The 21,010-nt window shown below is 45.6% G+C and overlaps 3 protein-coding genes and 1 long non-coding RNA gene across 8 annotated transcripts in view; 3 read left to right on the top strand and 1 right to left on the bottom strand.

Annotated features, from left to right (window-relative positions):
• The window catches only part of BLTP2 (bridge-like lipid transfer protein family member 2), a 29,283-nt gene extending 26,578 nt beyond the window's left edge, over nucleotides 1-2,705 (top strand). Inside the window, exons 35-39 of the mRNA XM_077749850.1 lie at nucleotides 89-224; nucleotides 329-459; nucleotides 638-739; nucleotides 1,334-1,468; nucleotides 1,896-2,705. Coding sequence (XP_077605976.1) covers nucleotides 89-224; nucleotides 329-459; nucleotides 638-739; nucleotides 1,334-1,468; nucleotides 1,896-2,078 — 687 coding nt within the window. The 3' untranslated portion in view covers nucleotides 2,079-2,705. The remainder of the gene's footprint in view (nucleotides 1-88; nucleotides 225-328; nucleotides 460-637; nucleotides 740-1,333; nucleotides 1,469-1,895) is intronic.
• LOC144219761 (uncharacterized) lies at nucleotides 1-14,593 on the bottom strand. 2 transcript variants are annotated; one of them, XR_013331491.1, is made up of 5 exons: nucleotides 14,223-14,593; nucleotides 13,946-14,015; nucleotides 11,528-11,608; nucleotides 9,714-9,770; nucleotides 1-549 (listed from the first exon to the last, which is right to left on the bottom strand). It is a non-coding gene; the product is annotated as an uncharacterized LOC144219761 (long non-coding RNA). The 2 variants fall into 2 exon arrangements; XR_013331492.1 differs by lacking the exon at nucleotides 13,946-14,015.
• On the top strand, nucleotides 2,991-8,714 carry RSKR (ribosomal protein S6 kinase related). Its single transcript, XM_077749847.1, has 12 exons — nucleotides 2,991-3,126; nucleotides 3,518-3,766; nucleotides 3,860-3,943; nucleotides 4,060-4,128; nucleotides 4,510-4,579; nucleotides 4,805-4,909; nucleotides 5,091-5,131; nucleotides 5,386-5,413; nucleotides 5,523-5,612; nucleotides 5,697-5,785; nucleotides 5,925-6,035; nucleotides 6,480-8,714. Exons 1-12 carry the CDS (start codon nucleotides 3,070-3,072, stop codon nucleotides 6,714-6,716), a joined length of 1,230 nt encoding a protein of 409 aa, XP_077605973.1. The 5' UTR covers nucleotides 2,991-3,069; the 3' UTR covers nucleotides 6,717-8,714.
• The window catches only part of SPAG5 (sperm associated antigen 5), a 20,447-nt gene continuing 13,898 nt past the window's right edge, over nucleotides 14,462-21,010 (top strand). For 2 of the 4 annotated variants that reach the window (XM_077749843.1, XM_077749844.1), the window contains exons 1-3: nucleotides 14,821-14,942; nucleotides 15,192-15,317; nucleotides 19,821-20,908. In XM_077749843.1, the coding sequence (XP_077605969.1) occupies nucleotides 14,892-14,942; nucleotides 15,192-15,317; nucleotides 19,821-20,908 (1,265 nt within the window). In that variant the 5' untranslated portion in view covers nucleotides 14,821-14,891. Of the gene's footprint in view, nucleotides 14,535-14,819; nucleotides 14,943-15,191; nucleotides 15,318-19,820; nucleotides 20,909-21,010 lie in introns of those variants that run through there. The other 2 variants (XM_077749845.1, XM_077749846.1) reach the window with 2 other exon arrangements.

A 21,010-nucleotide genomic window follows, 5' to 3' on the forward strand; every position in this document is an offset into this window, starting at 1 on the left:
TCTGTGTGTTATTATGCTACATTAGGGGTAGGTAAACTGAGGGATGATGTCTGAGCTTAATTGCTTCTTCAGCCTTTTTCCTCTTTAGGTAAATGTGGTGCCTCTCACCATCCAGCTGACACACCAGTTCTTCCATAGAATAATGGGCTTTTTCTTTCCTGGCCGAAGTGTGGAAGATGATGAGGTTGGTGATGAAGAAGATAAGTCCAAACTGGTGACTACTGGTGAGAACTTTTATGGTGGAGATCCAGAAGACCGGGGTAGCAGCCCCAGAGATAGCTGAAGCTTCAGAAAGAGGACAACAGCTGGTGTGCTTGCTTTTCCATAGGAATACCAGTGGTTAAGCCTCGGCAGCTGATTGCAGCAGATGACGCAGCACCACTGGGCCCCGGGAAGGGTGTTGCACAAGGCTTAAATCGGAGTTCTGGTGTCAGAAGATCATTTCGGAAAGTACCTGAGGTACCAGACATGCCCCTGATGACAGAAAGATGGAAGAGTCTTAGAGTTCTGTTTGGGTCAGCTGAGGATTTCTTGTTTCCTGAGTCTTTCCTAGGGATGAAAGAAGATGAAGATGTTTGGGGTCCTCAGTTTCTTCTGATGGTTTCAAGGGCTCACATTCCTTTCCTGCCTTTCCTAGCACCCTGTGGATGATATTGACAAGATGAAAGAGCGAGCTGCCATGAACAACTCCTTCATCTACATAAAGATTCCACAGGTTCCTCTATGCGTCAGCTACAAGGTCTGCTCCTCCCTAGTACTTTCTAGAATAGGGTGGGAAGGGAACCAGATAAGATCAGAGATTAAAATTTGGCATGACAGGGGCGCCTGGGTGGCTCAGTCAATTAAGCGATTAAGCGTCCGACTTTGGCTGAGGCCATGATCTCACAGTTCATGGGTTCGAGCCCCGCGTCGGGCTCTGTGCTAACAGCTAGTTCAGAGCCTGGAGCCTGTCTTTGGATTCTGTGTCTCCCTTTCTCTCCGACCCTCCCCTGCTCATGCTGTCTCTCTCTCTCTCTCTCAAAAATAAATAAAACATTAAAAAAATTTTTTAAAAATTAGGCATGACAATCTAGATTGTGAAGCTGGTCTTCAGGTAATTGCTGTTCCCTCTGCTGCCTTCAGGAGTCAGTACCATTACAGGATGAGGTAAAGAGAAATCAGTATCTTTAGATTGCTGCTGCAGGAAAGTCCTAGACTTGGACTCAAGTATTAGATTGGACTGGGTGCTCATTTTGGCAGCACACGTGCTAAAAAAGCAATTAGGTTTGGACGAAAAATGGCAGCTGATCTTTTCTCTCTTCTTTTCTCTCCCCTCTCCCTCCTTCTCTTGCAGGGTGAGAAGAATAGTGTGGATTGGGGTGATCTTAACCTTGTGCTGCCCTGTCTGGAGTACCACAACAACACATGGACATGGCTGGACTTTGCCATGGCTGTCAAGAGGGACAGCCGCAAAGCCCTGGTTGCCCAGGTATCCCGCCAGAGTTCATGGCTGTTTGGTTAGCAGGGGCTCACAAACAGATCCTGTGCTCGGGAGCGTTTCAGTGTAGGACTTGTGTAGGACAGGTAGCCTTGGCAATGGGCAGGTGAATGAAATGAGTAACTTTTATCCCTGCCCTCTCCATGACTTTGGTCAGATGTTTAAATGTTTGTCATGTATGTCATGTATGTCAAGTCTGTTGAGTTTTAGGGAACTGAGGGCTGATGCATTTCAGGTTTAGAATAGGTTCTAATTCAGACTGTAAGCTTCTTGAAAGCAGAGATCATTTAATAATGTGAATTGCCCCATTGTGCCTTCACGTAAGCTTAATAAATTTGTTTTGACTTGGTTCACAGTGATTTATTCTGTCTGTTCCACTAATATTTACCTTCCCTTTTACCCCTCTCTAACCTATCAGGTAATCAAAGAGAAGCTAAGGCTGAAGCCTGCAACAGGGTCTGAGGTCCGGGGAAAGCTAGAAACTAAATCAGACCTCAACATGCAACAGCAGGAAGAGGAGGAGAAGGCCCGGCTCCTCATCGGCTTGAGTGTGGGCAACAAGAACCCTGGCAAGAAGTCCATCTTTGGCAGGCGCAAGTGACCCAGCACCCAGGAGTGGCCGCAGTGCAGGATCTGACTCTGGCTCAGGCCCCAGGGACTTGTGGGGTGCGAGGCGCTGCCCCTCCTCCATCAGGATTTGCGGTGGTCAGGAGCTCACAGGGTACTGTGGAGGGAGGCACTGCTCTTTTGGCAGCTGGCCTGTTCCCTGCAGAACACGGTGGATAATACTGCTGAGTTCTACCTCACACTGATGAGCAGGCCCAGGGCCAGAGAGGCATCAAGAGAGCAAGACCCAGGGATTGGGCCCAGGATCAGGATCTGGTTCCCTTGGGGCCAACTGAAAGGGTGGGAGGGACAGTTCTGATCAAGTGTGATAAATTTTTATAGACCTATATATAAATACATACATATATATTTCTAAGTGTAACTGCTCTCCCTCTGTGCTAGAAAGTTGAGGGGGGAGCCGATCTCCTGTTCCTCATTCCATTGCCTTGTACAAGAGGTGTTAGGGCTCTGGGGCGAAGTCAGCCCCTCCTCAATCTGTGCCAAGTTCAGTTGGGAAAATGGCAATAGGAGTCAGGGCTGGTCATGGATCCCCCTGGGGTATGCCCTGGAGAATGGAAAGAAAATGACTTAAAGAGAAAAAATATATTTTAATTTTTTTTTTTTTTTGGTGTGTTAAGTGCATGAGTTCAACCTGTGTCCTTCTCTCCCCATCAACCCAAGACATATCCACTAGCTGCCACTCTAATGAGGATGGCCTTGTCCCTCCTCCATGAAGCCATATCACACATACTTCCCAGCTCTGGTGTGACACTGGCCCCATGCTGATAGGTCTCTGCACATTTTAGTTCTGGCGATGAGCTTATTCGTAACTGGGGTGGGGGGATAGGATTTGAGGCTGAGTGGGGTTTGGCTGCAATAGCAGGGAAGAGGCGGGGCTCATGAGTAATGCAGCTTCATGGGGAGGAATCACTTATGTAACTGGGACAGCAGATTTAGCAGGTGGAGAGGGGAGGCAGAGGCTCTGGATGGGAACAGTGAGCTGTCGGCAGGGGCACCATGCCCGGGTGCTTGCTTCCCATAAGGTAGGCTGTGGGGCTCTGGCAGCCTGTTTAGGGGAGGTGAAGGAGACATGGGCTTGAGGCCTGGGAACTGAGCGGTGAGGAGAATGTTAGTGATGCCCACTGTGGAGGTGAATTGAGAGGCTATACTATGAAAATATCCCAGCCCCATACTGAGAGGTACAGGCTGAATTTCTGATGCTTCGTGGGGAAAATGTCTACATACTGCTTTCCTAGAGGATTTGAATCATGTCCAGGAAATCTAAGCCTTGGCCCAAAGCAAGGGTGGTGGCAATTTTGACTGGTGCTCAAAAACATATCTCTACGGTTAAGGTTTGAGGGTGTCCCTTCTAAGGTGGGTAGAATTTGTAATGCCTCAAGGGCAGAGGTTTAGAGTGGCTCCCTTGGTTCTCAGCAGGGTGGCAACGTCCAGGGTCCCTGGGTCCGAGGCTGGAAGAGCCTCTGGTCAGGTGTGGGGACTGCCAGGTCAGGTCTGGAAGAGCTGTGGGGACTACGGGGGCATCAGTGCCTACACCAGGAGCCCCTGGAGCCGGCCCCGTTGCTAATAGAGAAGCCTCTGTCTGAGTGGCCACTGCCTCAGTTCATCAACCTTTTTCTGCCGGAGTTTCCCATTAGGCCCCTTAGGGGGCATCACCAGCTGAAGGTAGGTCAGTCCCTGGAAGGGGTCTCAGTCTCGGGGGAGACATCTAGAAATGGCCAGAGTTTCAATCGCCCTATTCTTCATTTCTCTGTACAGATTTTAGGACCTGTGGCTAAAGGCTCCTTTGGAATGGTCCTCAAGGTGCTAGATTGTGACCAGAAAACAGTATGTGCGGTAAAGGTAGGGACCTAGGTGTTCTTCCTAATCATTCTCTAGTCCCTGCTTCCAATTTTGATTTCAGAGAGGTTGGGAGACCTAAACAACCTGTAGGAGTCATCACTCCTCTCCTTTTATAGGTGGTGTCCAAGGTAAAGGTCCTACAGAGGAGCATCCTGAGGCAGTGCAAACAGGAGGTTAGCATCCAGGTATGCACAGAGCCCTGGACTGGAGCCTCGGAAGAACTGACCCACGGGTGGAGAAAGCACCTTTCCTGTGCAACCGCCCTGCTCTTCCTTCTTCTGCCCCCTCCCTCTGCTTCCGCCAAAGCAGATCCTGGGAAAGGTAGTTATCAGCAGGTAATTCTAGGTCCTTCCAGGGAAACCTCTCTAGTATGTCCTAGTGTGTTCGTAGTATCATGCTGGTTTGGGGATTACCAGGTAGGCAGTCCCTACTATTTTGTTCACCTGAACTGAGAGGTAGGGCAGCAGCTCCCTTTTTGCACAACTAGGTTAAATTCTGACTTCTTGGCTACCTTGACCCTCAGTGCCCTTTTTCCTCCCTAACTTGCTGTTTTTTTTCATCCCTAGCGACAGATCAACCATCCTTTTGTACACGGTTTGGGGGACACTTGGCAGGGAAAACGGCACCTCTTCATTAGTGAGTGGCCTCTCTCATTTCAAGAGGCATCCTATTGTACTCCCCACCTGAGATTACCCATCCCTCTGGCTTGTTCTCCCTTTGCCGTTTCCCTTCTCTGAGCACTTCTGTCTCCCAAAGGGAGAGGGAACAACATGGGGCATCAGTTTGGGCAAGAGGCCTAAGATGCCTTTGAGCCCAGGCACATTACCCCCCAGTATTGCCTAGACTTCTGGTGCTTTGCAGTGTGCAGCTACTGCAGGACAGATCTGTACTCCCTGTGGTCCTCTGTCGGCTGCTTGACTGAGGCCTCCCTCCGCCTCTTTGCTGCTGAACTGATTCTGGTGCTGTGTAAGTGAAACCGAAATGGTAATGGAACTGAGGGAAGAATTCAGGGGGAGGGGCAGAGAGAAGAGAAGTGGTGTTAACTCTGGAGGCCAAAGAACAGGGATAGGGATGGGATGGGAAGTACCAGGGAAACTGGAAAGACAGGAGAGCTCTAGCGGACGCCATTACTTGCTGTCATCCACAGGCTATCTCCATGATCTGGGCATCATCCACCGAGATGTGAAGGTAGAGTTAAGTGCTTTTTCTCTTTGTCTGAGGTGGGGCATCAGTAAGAAGTGCCAACAGATCCAAAAAGGAGAGGGGAGCTGAGGATAGCTGACCTTGGGGTTCTCATGGGTGCTAAGGATTTGGGCACTCAGATCCCTCAAAGTATAGACTTGAATGCTGAATAGGGCATCTTCCTCAGCTGACAGGTATACATGATAAAAGAAGGTCGAAAGGAAGATGAATAATAACTTCTCACTTGTGATTTTTTTCAGATGGAGAATATCCTTCTGGATGAACGAGGTAAGTCCTTTTCTTTTCCTGGTCCCAGAATGAGAGGGACCCTCAGTTTGGGAATGTCATGGCTAATGAGGGGTGGAACACAGTGGTGCCATTGCCTTATCTTTCACAGGCCATCTGAAGCTGACAGACTTTGGTCTGTCCCGCCACCTGCCCCAGGGAGCCCGAGCCTATACTATCTGCGGCACTCTTCAGTACATGGGTGAGACAGGGGCTGAAACCGGGGGGTGAGCATTGACAGAAGGATAGCCAATTGATGTCAGTGACAACTGTCTTTCAAATCTAGCCCCAGAGGTCTTGAGTGGAGGGCCTTACAACCATGCTGCTGATTGGTGGTCCCTGGGTGTCTTGCTTTTCTGTCTGGCAACTGGGAAGGTGAGAAAATGGTAGGGATGTTGGGCAAAGAGAGGAGCTCTGCCCTGTAGTGGGAAGAAGAGCTTAGGAAATCCTGCCTTATTCCTACTAAACAGTGACACCTCCGGTCCCCCTCCCCATCCCCCACCTCTTAACTCAGTTCCCAGTGGCTGCAGAGAAAGATCATGTGGCCATGTTGGCAAGTGTGACCCACTATGATTCTGAGATCCCAGCTTCTCTTAATCAGGGGCTCTCACTCCTGCTCCATGAGGTAAGGGTGAACACTCCTTCTTGACTACCAAACCATTCAATTCTCTCCTTTCCCTATTACTGAAATGAGATTTCCCCATTCCTCTAATAATTTGGTGAGTGTGTGTGTGTGCACGTGCACACGCATGTGCTCTAACTTGATCAAGTACCACCTCACCACCTGCCCTCTAACTGGCATTTGAAATTTCAGTTCTGAGTTCCTCATCCTTCACATCTCCTCCCCACCCATAACCGGTCACTGCTGAGAGGGCCAGTGCTGCTCTCTTACTAGGACAGTGCCTCTATTCCCACCTTTGCCCGCCCAAATTAGCCCATTTCTCCCTCTTTCAGATCCTCTTCAGGATTCTTCTTTGCCCTCCACAGCTCCATGAACTTCTCCTTTTCCAGCTTTTCTGTTTAGCCCTTCTCCTATCTCATCTACCCTTCATGCTCTATTTGCCTTCAGCTCTTATGCCAGAATCCCCTCCACCGTCTACGTTATTTGCATCACTTCCAGGTCCACCCTTTCTTTCGGGGTGTGGCCTTTGACCCAGAGCTCCTACAGAAGCAGCCAGTGACCTTTGTTATGGAGACACAAGCTACCCAGCCCAGTCCATCGGAGTCCATGCTCTTCAAGAACTTTGACTGTAACCTGGAGTCCTACCTGGTCCGTCCCAGCCTTGCTCGAGCCCCTCTACTGTAGCTTGGGGCCTATATGGGAACCTAAGGATCTCCTCCACTGCCAACTCAGTATGACCACTTTGATGATCTAGTTTGTTTTTACTCTGTAGCCTCTTAGCATTCTATTCTATTACTTGTTGGACCAGAGTTCAAATCTTGGGCGTTCTGCTATTGGTAGCCACACTTGGCCCTACTCCTCCCTACCCCCTAATAAACTCACCTCTCAATTCAACATCTCAGATCAGAGTGTTGACCTTTTCCTTTGCTTCATTTCTCCAATGCTCCTACCCAGAGGCTTATTCTGCTTTTCCCTTTCCTTGTTTCTCTGCCATATTTCCTTTCTTGAGCAATAACACTAAATGGAGTCTCAAGGTGCTATTCATGTCAGAAGTATGAATGTTTTTCAAAAGTCTCAAAAGCTGGCATCACAACCCCTAAATATGCAGCTAAAACATATGATCTGGGGACTCAAAGCCAGTCTGTGATAAATCTAATATTTAAAAATTTCTTTTATTTTTATTTAAAAATTTCAAAAGTGAATCTAATAGCCTAATGTGAGGAATAGGAACTGAAACATGGTGGGTTAAATGTCTTTTCTAGGGCTAATTGGAATGGCTCGAATTTTTTTTCCAAAACAAAGTCTCTTTGTAAGACACAAGGATTATTAAACTGATTATTTCCCTACATGGCCTGGGATTCAGTTTCTGGCGAGCAAACAAAGGGATTAAGAGGCATGACACCAACCTTAAGATCTAAGGTTAGAGCTGCATTTCAAGAACCTTCCCTTTTTTTTTTTAATTTTTAATGTTTATTTTTGAGACAGAGCACAAGCAGGTGAGGGGCAGAGAGGGAGACACAGAATCCGAAGCAGGCTCTAGGCTCTGAGCCATCAGCACAGAGCCTGACACGGGCTCAAACTCATGAATGTGAGATCATGACCCAAGCTGAAGTTGGATGCCCAACTGCTGATCCACCCAGGCCCCCCTCCTTTTTATTTTTTAAAAAAATGTTTATTTTTGAGAGAGAAAGAGCATGTGGGGAAGGGGCAGAGAGAGAAAGAAGAGAGAATCCCAAGCAGGCTCCACGCTGTCCCCACAGAGCCTGATGCAGGGCTCAAACTCACAAACCATGAGATCATGACCTGCGCTGAAATTAAGAGTCTGATGTTAAACAGATTAAGCCACCCAGGTGCCCCGAATCTTTTCCTTTAATAAGGAAAATCATCTGGACCTTAAGTTTGTATATATTTCTGGCATTTATAAGTTCTTTTCATTTTTCTAAACTTCTCAAAACCTTCATTTAAAACAGTGTTTTAAAAAACTTGGTTTATTGAAGTACTCTCTACACCCACTGTGGGGCTGGAACTCAACCCCAAGGTCAAGAGTCACATGCCTTTCGCACCAAAGCCAGCCAGGCACCCCTCAAAACCTTCATTTTATCATTCTTCAGTTATATTTGTTCTCTCTTTACAGACTAAAGAGAGTCTGGAAAGTACTCTGTGTGCTTGTGTTTATTAATTCTGTCTCTGGATTAAGCCAGATTTCCCCTGTATAGCTGGCATTTTATTGGCCTCTACAGAATTGCTTTTTCTGGATTGTGCTTTGGCAATCTGTAGCAAAATCCCCGTGAAATTTAATAGCTGTGGCTGTTGTAAAGAGTGTTTATCATTACAATTCATAATGTTCTGTTTAAGGATGCATGGGAGAAATTTCCTCTGAATCCACTTGTGCTTTTCCTGAATTGCTGTTTGATTTTTACCTTAAAGACGCTAAATATTCCACTAACTGTATTTTTTCCTTCATATCCGTGCTAGGCCACTTAGAGCCTAATCTGTGGTCCATTTCCAGCAAGTGTTTAGGACTTTGTATTGTATTATTTTGTATGCTAGCCACATTCTTGGTTCCATCTTCCTTTTTTATCTTTATTCTCCTTATTTTCATTTTTCTGTTTAATCTTTTTTTACTTTATTATCTGCATCTTTGTAAGCCTTTTTGGAATGAGGTTGGGATATAAATGAATAAATAAATGTAACAGTAGTCCTTTTGATTATCCAGTTTGTCTCTTTTTAGACTTTTTTTAAGCTTAACTACATTTTTTTTTAAGTTGTAGTGACTAGAACTGCACATTGGATAAAAACCCTGAATACTTGTAATAGAGATTAATGGTTTCTAAAGTAGTTAAGAGCATTAGACTAGTGTCTGGATCCACCAATAGCTATCTTGGAGTCTTTACACACAAGGTATTTTAACTTCTCTGGACTGTAGTTCCCTATATATAAAATGAAGGGGTTATAATCACTGATTCTTTTTTTTTTTTTTTTAATATTTTTATTTATTTCTAGGAGAGAGAGAGAGACAGTTGAGCAGGGGAGGATCAGAGAGAGAGGGAGATACAGGCTCTGAAATAAGCTCCAGGCTCTGAGCTGGCAGTTAGCACAGAGCCCGACGCGGGGCTCGAACCCACGAACGGCGAGATCATGACCTAAGCGAAAGTCGGACGCTTAACCGACTAAGCCACCCAGGCGCCCCTATAATCACTGATTCTTAATTGGGCAGAATGGGCTTCAGAGTTCTGTGATGCTTTATCAAAGAGCAGTTGCAGATGATTTTATGATACTGTGTGTCCTGGTCCAATGTTAATGTTGTCACTCAACATTATATAGCTTGATCACAGCAGCATGTTGGGTTAAGGTCTTTAGGACATGGTCAATATGTCACTAGGGTCCCTTTCTTAGGTCATATCAGATAGCTCTAAGTCCATATTCATGAAAGCATAGTTTGAATTATTTCTTATTAAATGTCACTTTTAAACATATTCTCTCCAATCAACAGGGCACTATAGCAGTGATTCTCAGGGTAGAGTGGAGAGGGTGATAGAAAAATTAAAGTTTCAGAAAATATAATTTGAAAAAGCACTGTCCTCACCCATAGTTTTGATATGCTCATCCCTGGAAGGCATTCTTTCCCCCCACCCCCCACCCCCACTTAGAATCATTGACCTATGAATACCTTTTACTTACCCGTCACTTAAAGATATTTTTTAAGTTTAGTTTGAAAGCGAGTACACGCCTGCACATCTGTGAGCGGAGGGAAGGGCAGAGAGAGAGGGAGAGAGAATCCCATCATAAACCATGAGATCATGACCTGGGCCAAAATAAAAAGTAGGATGCTTAACCAACCGAGCTACCCAGGCGCCCCTAAAAAACATCTTTATATACAACCTGAAATCATCTTTTAAGTTAACCCTATGCTTTGATTTTTCATTACCTAGAAGAAATCAGATACACCTATCAATATGGATAGTTTACGCTGTACTCCCCTCTATCTTTTCTAAGAATATAAGATTAGTCTTAATACCAATCTGTATACTCTCCTTCTAGAAATGTATCTTTGCAGTTCTACTCATTGTTTCTTACCTAAGTTTCTTTTCCCTGTATTGATCTGTTTACTAGTTCATTGATTTCACAAACTGGTAATAAAAATTCCTTAGTTAACTTCTTTAAATAAATTCAATATAAAATCTTGTCAAAGTTTTTTAAAAATAAAATCTTATTCAGTGCATTATTAATCCCTGTTCAATCACAGGCTGAATTGTGTCTCCACCATATCCCCCCTTCTTGCATTAATACATTGAAGTCCTAACCCTCAGTACTTCAGAATGTGACTATATATATGAAAATAGTCTTTAAAGATGTAATTAAGTTAAAATGAGGTCATATATGGGTTGGCCCTAATCCAGTGATTGATGTCCTTATAAAAAAGAAATTGGGGGGGAGGTGCCTGGGTGGCTGTTGGTTAAGCTTCCAACTCTTGGTTTCGGCTCAAGTCATGATCTCATGGTTCGTGAGTTCGAGCCCCATGTTGGGCTCTATGCTGACCGCATGGAGCCTGCTTGGGATTCTTTCTCTACCTCTCTCTCTGCCCCTCCCTTGCCCGCATGTTGTCTCTGAAAATAAATAAACTTTAAAAAAAAGAAGAGAAAATTGGGACACAGACACACAGAGGGAAGACCATGTGAAGACACAGGCAGAAGACAGCTATCTATAAGCCAACGGAAGAGGCCTCAGAAGAAACCAACTCTACTTGGTCTCCCTTGATCTTGGACTTCTAGCCTCCAGAACTGTGAGAAAATAAATTTCCGTTGTTTGAGCCACCCAGTCTGTGGTACTTTGTTATAGCAACCCTACCAAACTAATACAACCACTATGATGAGTTCTTTTTTTTTTTTTTTTAATTTATTTCTGAGAGAGAGACAGAGGCAGCATGAGCAGGGGAGGGTCAGAGAGAGAGGGAGGTACAGAATCCGAAGCAGGCTACAGGCTGTGAGCTAGCTGTCAGCACAGAGCCCGATGCGGGGCTCGAACCCACAAACCGTGAGATCATGACCTGAGCCGAAGTCGGATGCTTAACAGACTGAGCCACCCAGGCGCCCCTGATGAGTTCTAATATATTAATCAGGAATGATTATTTACAAAAAATCATGCTACCTTCTTCCTTATAGTTTGGTTTTGCTTATATTCTGAGGAACGTATTATTTCAGATTTCACTGGCCTATCCATGAGTTTTGCTGGTTTATGGAGCCTCACTGATTAGCAGCTGTTATACTGCCTTCTTTGTTCAGTACTCTCCTCATACATATCATACACATACCCCACCATATATACATACACCATTCATTGAAGCAGGGCTACTAATTCCACAGTTTCATCCTTGAGTTCACTTAGAACTGCATGGTACATACTTCTCAGAGTTGCTGATTTGGCTTATGTAATTACATTTTTACAAAATAAATAATCTCTAATCCTAAAATTAAAAGCTGTAAGTATTGGGGCACCTGGCTGGGTCAGTTGGTAGAGAATGCAGCTCTTGATATTGGGGTTGTGAGTTCAAGCCCCACAATGGGCACAGAGATTACCTAAAAAAGAAACAAAAACCCAAGTGTTTTTAAATATCTGAATCCCTACTTCATATCATATACAAAACTTAATTCCAGATACATTAGGGATTTAAATGTGATCATCAAAACATGAAAATTTTAGAAGAACGTTTGGGAGACTAGATTGACCATCAAAGGATGGAGGAGATGCCTAAATCAAGACAGAAATGAAAGCACTTATAAAAGAAAAACATATTTATGTAAAAATTTGATAAATGAATGACTCAATCATGATAGTCTTAAAGGAAAGATAAACAACTTGACCACATAAAAGTCTTCTATGTATGACCAAAGATACCATTAATAAAGTCAACAGACAGGGGCACCTGGATGGCTCAGTTGGTTAAGTGTCCTATACTCCTGGTTTTGGCTCAGGTCATGAGCTATGTTGGGCTCCACACTGACATCATGGGGCCTGCTTGGAATTCCCTCTCTGCCCCTCCCCTGCTTGTGCTCTCTCTCAAAAATAAACTTAAGAAACTTAAGAAATATTAAAAAATAAAATCAATGGACAAAACGATCTAAAAAAGTTTTGCAGTGTGACGACAGTTGTCTATAATATAAATTATAGACAATTTGTAATTGTCTAATTACAAATTAGAATGGAGAAATACCTATTTTTACAAAAGGGGGGCAAGGTATACAAAATGACAAATCAGTTATATCTGTATCAGCTGATGTAGAAGGCTCTATATAAGGGACAGCTGGTTGGCTCAGTTGGTAGAGCATGCGACTCGATTTCACAGTTGTGAGTTCAAGCCCCATGTTGGAGGTAGAATTTACTTAAAAAACAAAACAACTCTATACAAGACATGAGTGAGGGGAAAAAAAGAACTCAATGCCTTCTTCCCCTCCGTGTGTGTGTGTGTGTGTGTGTGTGTGTGTGTGAGAGAGAGAGAGAGAGAGAGAGAGAGAGAGAGAGAACATGAAAAAATGGGAGATGAGTAAGTATGAGTGGAGAAAAAAAAAGAAAGACACTAGCCCTCAATCCCAGAGACCCCATTCTACACATCAATTAATTTGGGGGTTAATGTGTGTAAATAAAGACGTACAAAACTGTATGTGTATGGATATATGTTTTTACAAAGGTGTACATGCTTTGATTACCTCAGGCAGGTAGAATGGACTGGGGAGGTTTGCCTTTAACACATTTTTGAATTGCATTGTTTCACTTGCTATAAAAAAATTTAACACTTTTATAATCTGCAAAACACCACCAACAAACATCCTGTTTATGTTACCTATTTATAACAGTATTTTCCCACTCCTCTACCCCTCCATATCCCTCCTAATTTGCTGCTGGAAGCTCGTATCATTCTGGCTACTCACCTAGCATCTGATACCCAACTGCAACAAGAACTGAACATTCCAATACACACATTTATATAATACAAGCTTTTACCACTGGCAGTTGGTTTGTCTGTGATTTTCCACCCTTCTTTATTTGCTGGATCTTTTTGATTGACCAGAAGTACATACACCTTGGGATTCTCTCTGCTCACTCTTGGGAAACTCCAGGCTCAAGTTTGTGTGTGCACCTATGTTGCTCTTCCAGTTTTCCATTCAAGGAACCATTACCTGTAGTGCTTGCAGGCTGGGGCCGTTAGGATTCTAGAGCAGTGCTGTCCCGTAGAAGTACAATACTAGCCCCCATAAATCATTTTAAATTTGCTGGCAGCCACATTCAAAAGGGGGAAAAAACAGGTGAATTTTAATGCATTTTACTGAACCTAAGAGACCTAACAGAATTTCAGCATGAAATCAATATTAAGAAATATTTTATAATTGGGGCGCCTGGGTGGCTTAGTCGGTTAAGCGTCCGACTTTCGCTTAGGTCATGATCTCGCGGTTCGTGGGTTCGAGCCCCGCGTCGGGCTCTGTGCTGACTGCCAGCTAGGAGCCTGGAGCCTGTTTCAGTCTGTGACTCCCTCTCTCTCTGCCCCTCCCCTGCTCACGCTGTCTCTCTCTCTCTCCTAGAAATAAATAAAACATTTAAAAAATATATTTTATAATCTTTTTCTCATACAGAGTCTCCGAAACCCAGTTTGTATTTTATACCTATAACACATCTCAATTCGGACTAAGCCACATTTGAAGTGCTCAATCAACACATGCGGCCAGTGCCTACGGGATCAGACAACAGGGTTCTAGAAGAGCCCATCCCCTGAGAGCCCTGCAGTTCTTGACAGATTAATAGTTCCTCCTCTTTGGAGGATCTCCTTTTCCAAATTCATTAAGACTTCAGAGTGTAAATAAGGCACAGTGACTGCTGCAAAGAACATACCTGATCCTAAACTATTAACTTTGAGTACTTACCCTTACGTTGTTTCCAAACTCAATTCCACCTTGAAGAGCTAGATTTCCCACGGAGGGGACTCAGGCTGACCTGAGAGCACAGGATTTTAATTGGTAGTGCGGATTCAAATCTCGACTCTAGCCATTTCACTACCTGCGGGGCGGGGCACTGGGCCAATTTCATTAGGACTCGGGTTCTAGGCTGTAAAAGGGGGTAATTTACAGTACCTACTTCACAGGTCCTCGGGAAAATTAAAGGAGTTAATACATATAAAGCATTTGCAACAGGGCCAGGTACCTAATACGTGTTCCATACTTCTTAGCGATTGTTCCGGCAAACTTGCCGCCGGCCCCGAGGCAAGTCCCAAGAAGACACCAGAAACGGTGAGGAGGCCGAGGAACAGCGCGGGCGAATTCCGCCTCGGGCCACCACGGCCTCAGGGCCAACGAGCCTAGGCTCCCAGCGAGCCTAATTCCAAAACGCTCCACTCACGTCTCCCTTCCGCACTCGCGACCGCCTCCTTCCGGTCGAGCCTGAGGCGTCAGGTAACTAAGGGAAACCTGAGGGGAGACTTCCTGAGGCCAGGCAACCGAGACAACTTTTTTGACGGTATGTGGGTGTGGGGGGGAGGGGGTCTACTGGAAGCGGGAGGGACAGGATGCTCAACTCTCCAGCTCCCTCGGGTACCCCCCCCTCTTCGGGGTGCAGCAGCCCTCCAGCCCACCGCCGAGCTGGTCGGGAGAGGTGTCAGGCAAGAAAATGAGGGCTGGCCGGCGGGGGCGGGACCAGCACAAGCCCCGCCTCCTGCCCTCCGGGCTCTTGCCCTGAGCGGACGCGTCAGGCCGACGCACCGAAGCCCCAGCAGCCAATCGGGAGGCGTGAAGCAGGTTCAAATAAAGAAGGCGGGTGAACATGGCGTCCTCTCTTGGGTCTGGGAGGTAATCGACCTCGGCTTCTGTGGCGAAAATGTGGCGGGTGAAAAAACTGAACCTTAGCCTGTCGCCTTCGCCCCAATCGGTGAGCGGGAGGGCCTCAGAGACCGAGAGAGCTCGGTCGGGACTTCGGAGTGGGGGACGCCGGCAACGCCGAGGGTCGGGGAAAGCTGGGTCCAGCCTGGGGACCGGGATGTGCGTGAAGTCTTATCGGTCCTGCAGCTTCCGCGCGATTGGGGTGGAAGTCTACTCCTCTACTGCCCCAGGAGTTTCTTAGAGAAGGAAGAGGGCCGGACTGACCCAGCTCAGGCTTTCTCGCACTCTTCTTTCTCAGGGAAAACCAGCTATGAGAACTCCTCTCCGAGAACTTCCCCTGCAGCCTGGTGCCCTCAGCAGTCCTGGAAAAGGGGGCTCCGTAGGCTACTCGCCGACCTCGTCACCGTGCAAGCTGGGACTGCAGGTGAGTTTCGACTGGGCTCACTGCCGAGGCCGACGGCTCAGAGGAACAGAGGGCCAAGGCTGGAACGTAATTAATAACGATAATGAAGTCTTCTACGTTAGTGATATCCATTTACAGCTATTCAGGCCAACAGAGATGTGCCCTAGGGTGATTAAAGGAAATCCACTGAGAACCCGGGCCTCTATTTGGCTGTTAGTTTTTATCCCCTCCTCCCCCCGTTAAACTTTTTACCAAAGTGCTGAAAAATACGATCACTTCGATTAGTGGTTTTCCGCCTACGTGTGGGCTCTTAGGCAGAGATCAGTCCGCTGCCCTGGAGAGGCAATAGTCACATCCGTTCCAAGAAGTAGCCAGAACTCTTCCTGGGATCAAGTTACCCCACTGGAAGGCAGGGTACCTGGACCATCTTCGCTTAAACTAGCCCCGGGTAGAATTGCCCTCCCTGGGTTGTTACTTGAGTCAAAAGTCTTGAGAGAAGCATCCGTGTAGAAACTGCTTTTCAATTGCTGTAAAAAGGTGCCAAGGAAGGAATTAACCCCTCTATAAGTTTCCTTGGAAAAATTCCTTTTAGAACTTAACTGCCTGGGAAAATTGTTTTCCTGGAAAAATGGCTCTCTTTTTCCCTTTTTTTCTGATAATGAGAACTATGTAGTTTACCATATTTTCCCTTTTGCTCTGGCTTCTAGAAAGCTCAGGGTCAAATTTGATCATCAGATACAGCTACTATTACTCTTTGAAATAGGCAAATTTGCTTCCTTTTTCTTTTTTGACTATGATTTTGTGTTTCATTAAAACCTGATCTGTCAATCTCTCTGTTCTTTTACATGCAGTCTGAATTATTTTTGGAAGGAGATGGATTATAAATAAAATAGGTTAGAGGAGGAAAGAAGAAAATGTCAAAACAGAATCTTAAGCAGCCTGAATTACAGATGTATGAGGGTAGCAGACTTTCTTGAAAACACTCTTACACCAACTGGCCAGTAGAACTTTCTGGGATGAAAGGGGTGCCTGAGTGACTCAGTCTGTTAAGGTTCTGATTCTTGATTTCCTCTTGGGTCATGATCTCACAGTTGTGAGATCCAGCTCTATGTTGGGCTCTGTGCTGAGCCTGGAGTATGTCTGCTTGGGATTCTCTTTCTCCCTCCCCTGCGTGCGCATGTGCTCTCTGTCCCTCAAAATAAGTAAACATACATGTTAAAAAACCCAAAACTTTCTGGGATGATAGAAATGTTTGATAATCTGTACTGTCCAGTCTGGTGGCTATTAGTTATGTGGGTGGTGAACACTTGAAAGGTGGTGAATGTGACCGAGGAACTAAATTTTTAGTTTTATTTAATTTTAGTTTACCATATTCATACAGGTTAGATAGAAAAGAAAAAGTACGTAGTGGGAACTGATCTTCATAGAGCTCATAGAATGTAACCATAGCCATTTTCATCACAGTAGCAGAATAGAATGGAATAGAATTTAGGTCTCCTCTCTACCTCCTGATATACTCAGCTACATAGACAAAAAGAGTTTCCCCCCCAACAAAATAACTAGTTTTTACTTTTAAGTTTTTTATTATTTAGGGGTGCCTGGGTGGCTCAGGTGATTAAGTTTCTGACTCTTGATTTCAGCTCAGGTCATGATGTCACAGTTCTTGAGATCTAGCGTTCCCATTGGGCTCTGCTACAGCTCAGAGCCTGTTTGAGATTCTCTCTCCCTTCCTCTCTCTCAAAATAAACATTTAAAAAAAAAAAAAGGCAATCCTTTTTTGCAATTTTTTGAGGGAGAGAGGAAGGGGGAGAGAGAATTCCAAGCAGGCTCTGTGCTGATAGCAGTCCTGAGAGCAGGACTTGAACTCTAGAACCGTGAAACCCTGACCTGAGCCCAAACAGAGTTGGAAGCTTAACCGACTGACCCACCCAGGTGCCCCCTTTCTTGCATTTCTTTATGTATATCTGTCTCTGTGTGTTTATATACATACACATCCATCTATTACCATCATACTTTTATTTTAGAGGTAGAGTGAGCAGGGGAGAGTGGCAGAGAGAGAGAGAGAATCTTAAGCATGTTCCACATTCAGCGCTGAGCCAGGGCTTGATCCTCTGACCCTGAGGTCATGACCTTAGCTGAAATCAAGAGTTGGGTGCTCAACCAACTGACCCACCTAGGCGCGCCTCTTTAAGTGATATTTGAAAAGAATAACTAGGAACTTGATAAACACAGCAAAAACTGTAAGGTGCGCTTTTGTGTTTCTAAACGACTTTGGTTTGTTTAGTTCCTGGGTTATTTAGTGCAGACTAATTTATGGGGGTTTTTTGTACCCAAATCTTCACTTCTGTCTTTTATAACAGCAGTGCTCTAATCTTACTAATATTGCTATGTTTGCTCTCTTTGTTTGCTTTTGCCTTATGTCTTTCTGACATCTCTTTTATTTTCCACTTTTACTTTAAAGCACTTTGAAAGAAAAACTTAAACATTGAAATAAAATATGTGAAAACACATAAAACATACAACTTAACAAATTCATATAAAGCACCCATCATAGTAATGAACACCCAGTCAGTATTTAGGACGTTGCCAGCATATCAGAAACCCATTTTAGCTCAACCTTAATTTTTAAAGCTTCATCCACTACTGTAAATGAGATTTCATGTAAGTCTGATTTTTAAAAAAATTTTTTTAATGTCTTTTTATTTACTTCTTAGAGAGAGAGCATGAGCAGGGGAGGGTCAGAGAGAGAGGAAGACACAGAATCCGAAGCAGGCTCGAGGCTCTGAGCTAGCTGTCGGCACAGAGCCCGACATGGGCTCAAACCCACACACCATGAGATCATGACCTGAGCCGAAGTCGGATGCTTAACTGACTGAGCCACCCAGGCACCCCTTTGTCCTTGCTTTAAAATATTCTTCGACTTGCGGGGGCGCCTGGGTAGCTTGGCTGAGCGGCCGACATTGGTTCTGGTCATGATCTCATGGTGAGAAGGCTTGTGAGTTGGAGCCTGCTTCTGATTCTGTGTCTCCCTCTTTTTCTCTGCTCCTTGCGTGCTCATGCGTGTGCCCTACTCTCAAAAATAAACATTAAAAAATTTTAACAATATATATTCTTCCACTTGGGTGCCTGAGTGGGCTCAGGTAATTAAAGCTGACTCTTGCTTTCGGCTCAGATCATGATCTCGCAGTTCGTGGATTCGAGCCCACATCAAGGCTCTGTGCTGGCAGTGCGGAGCCTACTTGGGATTCTCTGTCTCCCTCTCTCTCTGCCCCTCCCCTGCTTGTGCATGCTCTCTCTCTCTCAAAATAGATAAATAAACTTTTTACAAAATGATAAAAGTAAAAAAGATATTCTTCCACTTGATTATCCAGGCCAGTAATTTGAGCCTCAACTCTGAACATCCTCTTTCGATTCATTTTACTGAATTTTTTTGTTTAAAAGTAATTTTTGGGATGCCTGGATGGCTGAGTCGGTTAAGCATCCAACTTCAGCTCAGGTCATGATCTCACAGTTTGTGTGTTCAAGTCCCACCTCCGGCTCTGTGCTGGCAGCTCAGAGCCTGGAGCCTACTTTCGATTCTGTGTCTCCCTGTCTCTCTGTCCCACCCCTGCTCACTCTGTCTCTCTTAAAAATAAATAAACATTTTTTAAAAAGTTAATTTTTGTTGTTGTTTAAAAGTAACTTTTATTATTTTCAGAAGGTCTTTCTGTATGTGGGCTGTACTTGAACCTTCTTACATTGTCCTCTGTTTCCTCCATCAGCTATGTTTTGTTCAGGTTTACTTTTTCTAACTATCCTAGGGTTTCCCCTTTTTCTAGCTATTAGATCCATTTAAGCACATTCATATTTTCCTTTTCGTGTTCCTTGAGTCTCAGGTTCTGGCAGCCCTGCAGGCGGTAGAAGGCACAGTGGGTCTTTGTCCTTGTGAACTAGCATGTGGGGGGTGTCAGTCCTGTATGAGGGCACCGGCAGGAAGTCTCTCTGCTCTTCATTTTCCTCTGCTGCCAAGGTTAGAGCTCTTCAAATCCCAAGGGTTGAATGGATTCAACCAGGGAGACTAGGTCACTAGTGCAGGTTGATGTTGCCCTTTTCCTTCGGGTTCGTGATCTCTGGGCCCCAGCAGGCTGTTACACTAACTCGGGTCCCCAGTGTTTCATCTGTCCTGGAAGAGAAAATCTTGTAGCAACTCTATAGAGTCTGGCAGAGGTTACCTAGGGATCCTCTAAAAGGAATTGGAGGGAGGGGTTGGAGACAAATGGGGTCACATTCAAGCTACCATCTCCCCATGATATGAATAGATTATCTCAGCTTTGTTTATGCTGTAGGCATACCTACCATGGCCTCCCAGCTTTAGTTAAGGGTTTAGTTTAGGGTTTCTTTAGTGAGCAGCCAGGCTTGGCCAAGTTTTTACCCAAGCAGAGGTAATGAAAACTCTTTGAGTGCAGACAGTATCCTATACCCATAATTATTAGTTGGGAACTAGAAATGACTGCCTTGGTCAATTACTTTTGTTTCTTTTGGCAGGAAAGCAACACCAGTGCATCTCCAGTGGACTTTGTCAATGCCAAGAGGACAGACTCCCCTTCAGAACAGTTCAGCCACCCCTCAAAGTGGCTAGAAGCTTGTCAACGTGAATCAGATGAGCGGCTCGTAGATCCGAATCCCCAAACCAACTCTACTCCCAAAACATCTGAGGAAGCAGTAGACCCACCGGACAGCAATGTGGCTAAAACCACGGGCCTTGTATCCTCTCCAGGGGGGCCGCAGCAGGTTACACTTGAGGCTCATCTAGATACCATAGCAGAGACCAACAGCATCTCTCCAGATGAGCCTTTGAGGCCAGGAGATCTGCTGAGAGAGGGGGTGGTGACCTGTGTGGAAGACGGCTTTTCAGAAGCTGTTCCTGCTGTGCCTGAGAAATGTACGTTTCGGCATCCTCCATCCCAAGTCTTGGAGTGTCTGCCAAATCCCTGTTGTGAGCAACAGCCGCGCTGCTCCGAAGACAGCCTCGGGGGTGATGGGACTGAGGTTGTGCCTGAGGACTTAGTCCCCTCCGGAAGTCATACCTTCCTGCCTGCCTCTGGGCTCTGGCTGTCCCCTTCAACTGCCTTAGCAGCAGATTTCCCTGGCAGCCGCGTGGGCCCCGGGGAGGAAATTGTAGAGCACAGAGCCGTAGAGGAGAGAGAACTGAGCTTTCCTGCACTCCCTGCGGAGGCCGACTTAGGAGAACAAGCACTGTTCTCAAATACGGAAGATATGCCATCCGCATGCCTGACCCCAAATCCAGGAGAAGTGGAATCCCAGGCCGCTCCAAGCCCAGCAGTAAAAGATGATGGTGGGATTCTTGTCTCTGATACAGAGCCTTGGATGTCCCCATTGGCCTGGCTGGAAAAAGGCGTGAATACCTCGGTCATGCTGGAAAATCTCCGCCAGAGCTTATCCCTCCCCTCTGTGCTTCAGGATTCAGTGATTGGCACTACCCCTTACCCTACTTGCTCGGTGGGGACTTGGTTTACGCCCCCAGCAGCGCAGGAAAAGAGCACAAACACCTCCCAGACAGGCCCAGTAGACGTCAAGGACGGCACTTCTGAGACAGAGCACCGCCTATGGGGGTAAGCTTCCCTGTAACTTTGTGCCTCCTGGGTTCCATTAACCTGGACCTGCCACTCCCACCTCTTGCCCTTTCTTCCCCTCATTCATATTCTCATGCTGCA

This window comes from Crocuta crocuta, unplaced genomic scaffold (assembly GCF_008692635.1).
Source record: "Crocuta crocuta isolate KB4526 unplaced genomic scaffold, BGI_CrCroc_1.0 scaffold149, whole genome shotgun sequence".
Classification (NCBI taxonomy): domain Eukaryota; kingdom Metazoa; phylum Chordata; class Mammalia; order Carnivora; family Hyaenidae; genus Crocuta; species Crocuta crocuta.

Coding starts and splice junctions, on each gene's coding strand:
- RSKR (XM_077749847.1), top strand. CDS start 3,070: ATGGGAACAGTGAGCTGTCGGCAGGGGCACCATGCCCGGGTGCTTGCT. Junction 5,414..5,522: donor TATCCTTCTGGATGAACGAG/GTAAGTCCTTTT, acceptor TATCTTTCACAG/GCCATCTGAAGCTGACAGAC. Junction 6,036..6,479: donor TCTCACTCCTGCTCCATGAG/GTAAGGGTGAAC, acceptor ATTTGCCTTCAG/CTCTTATGCCAGAATCCCCT.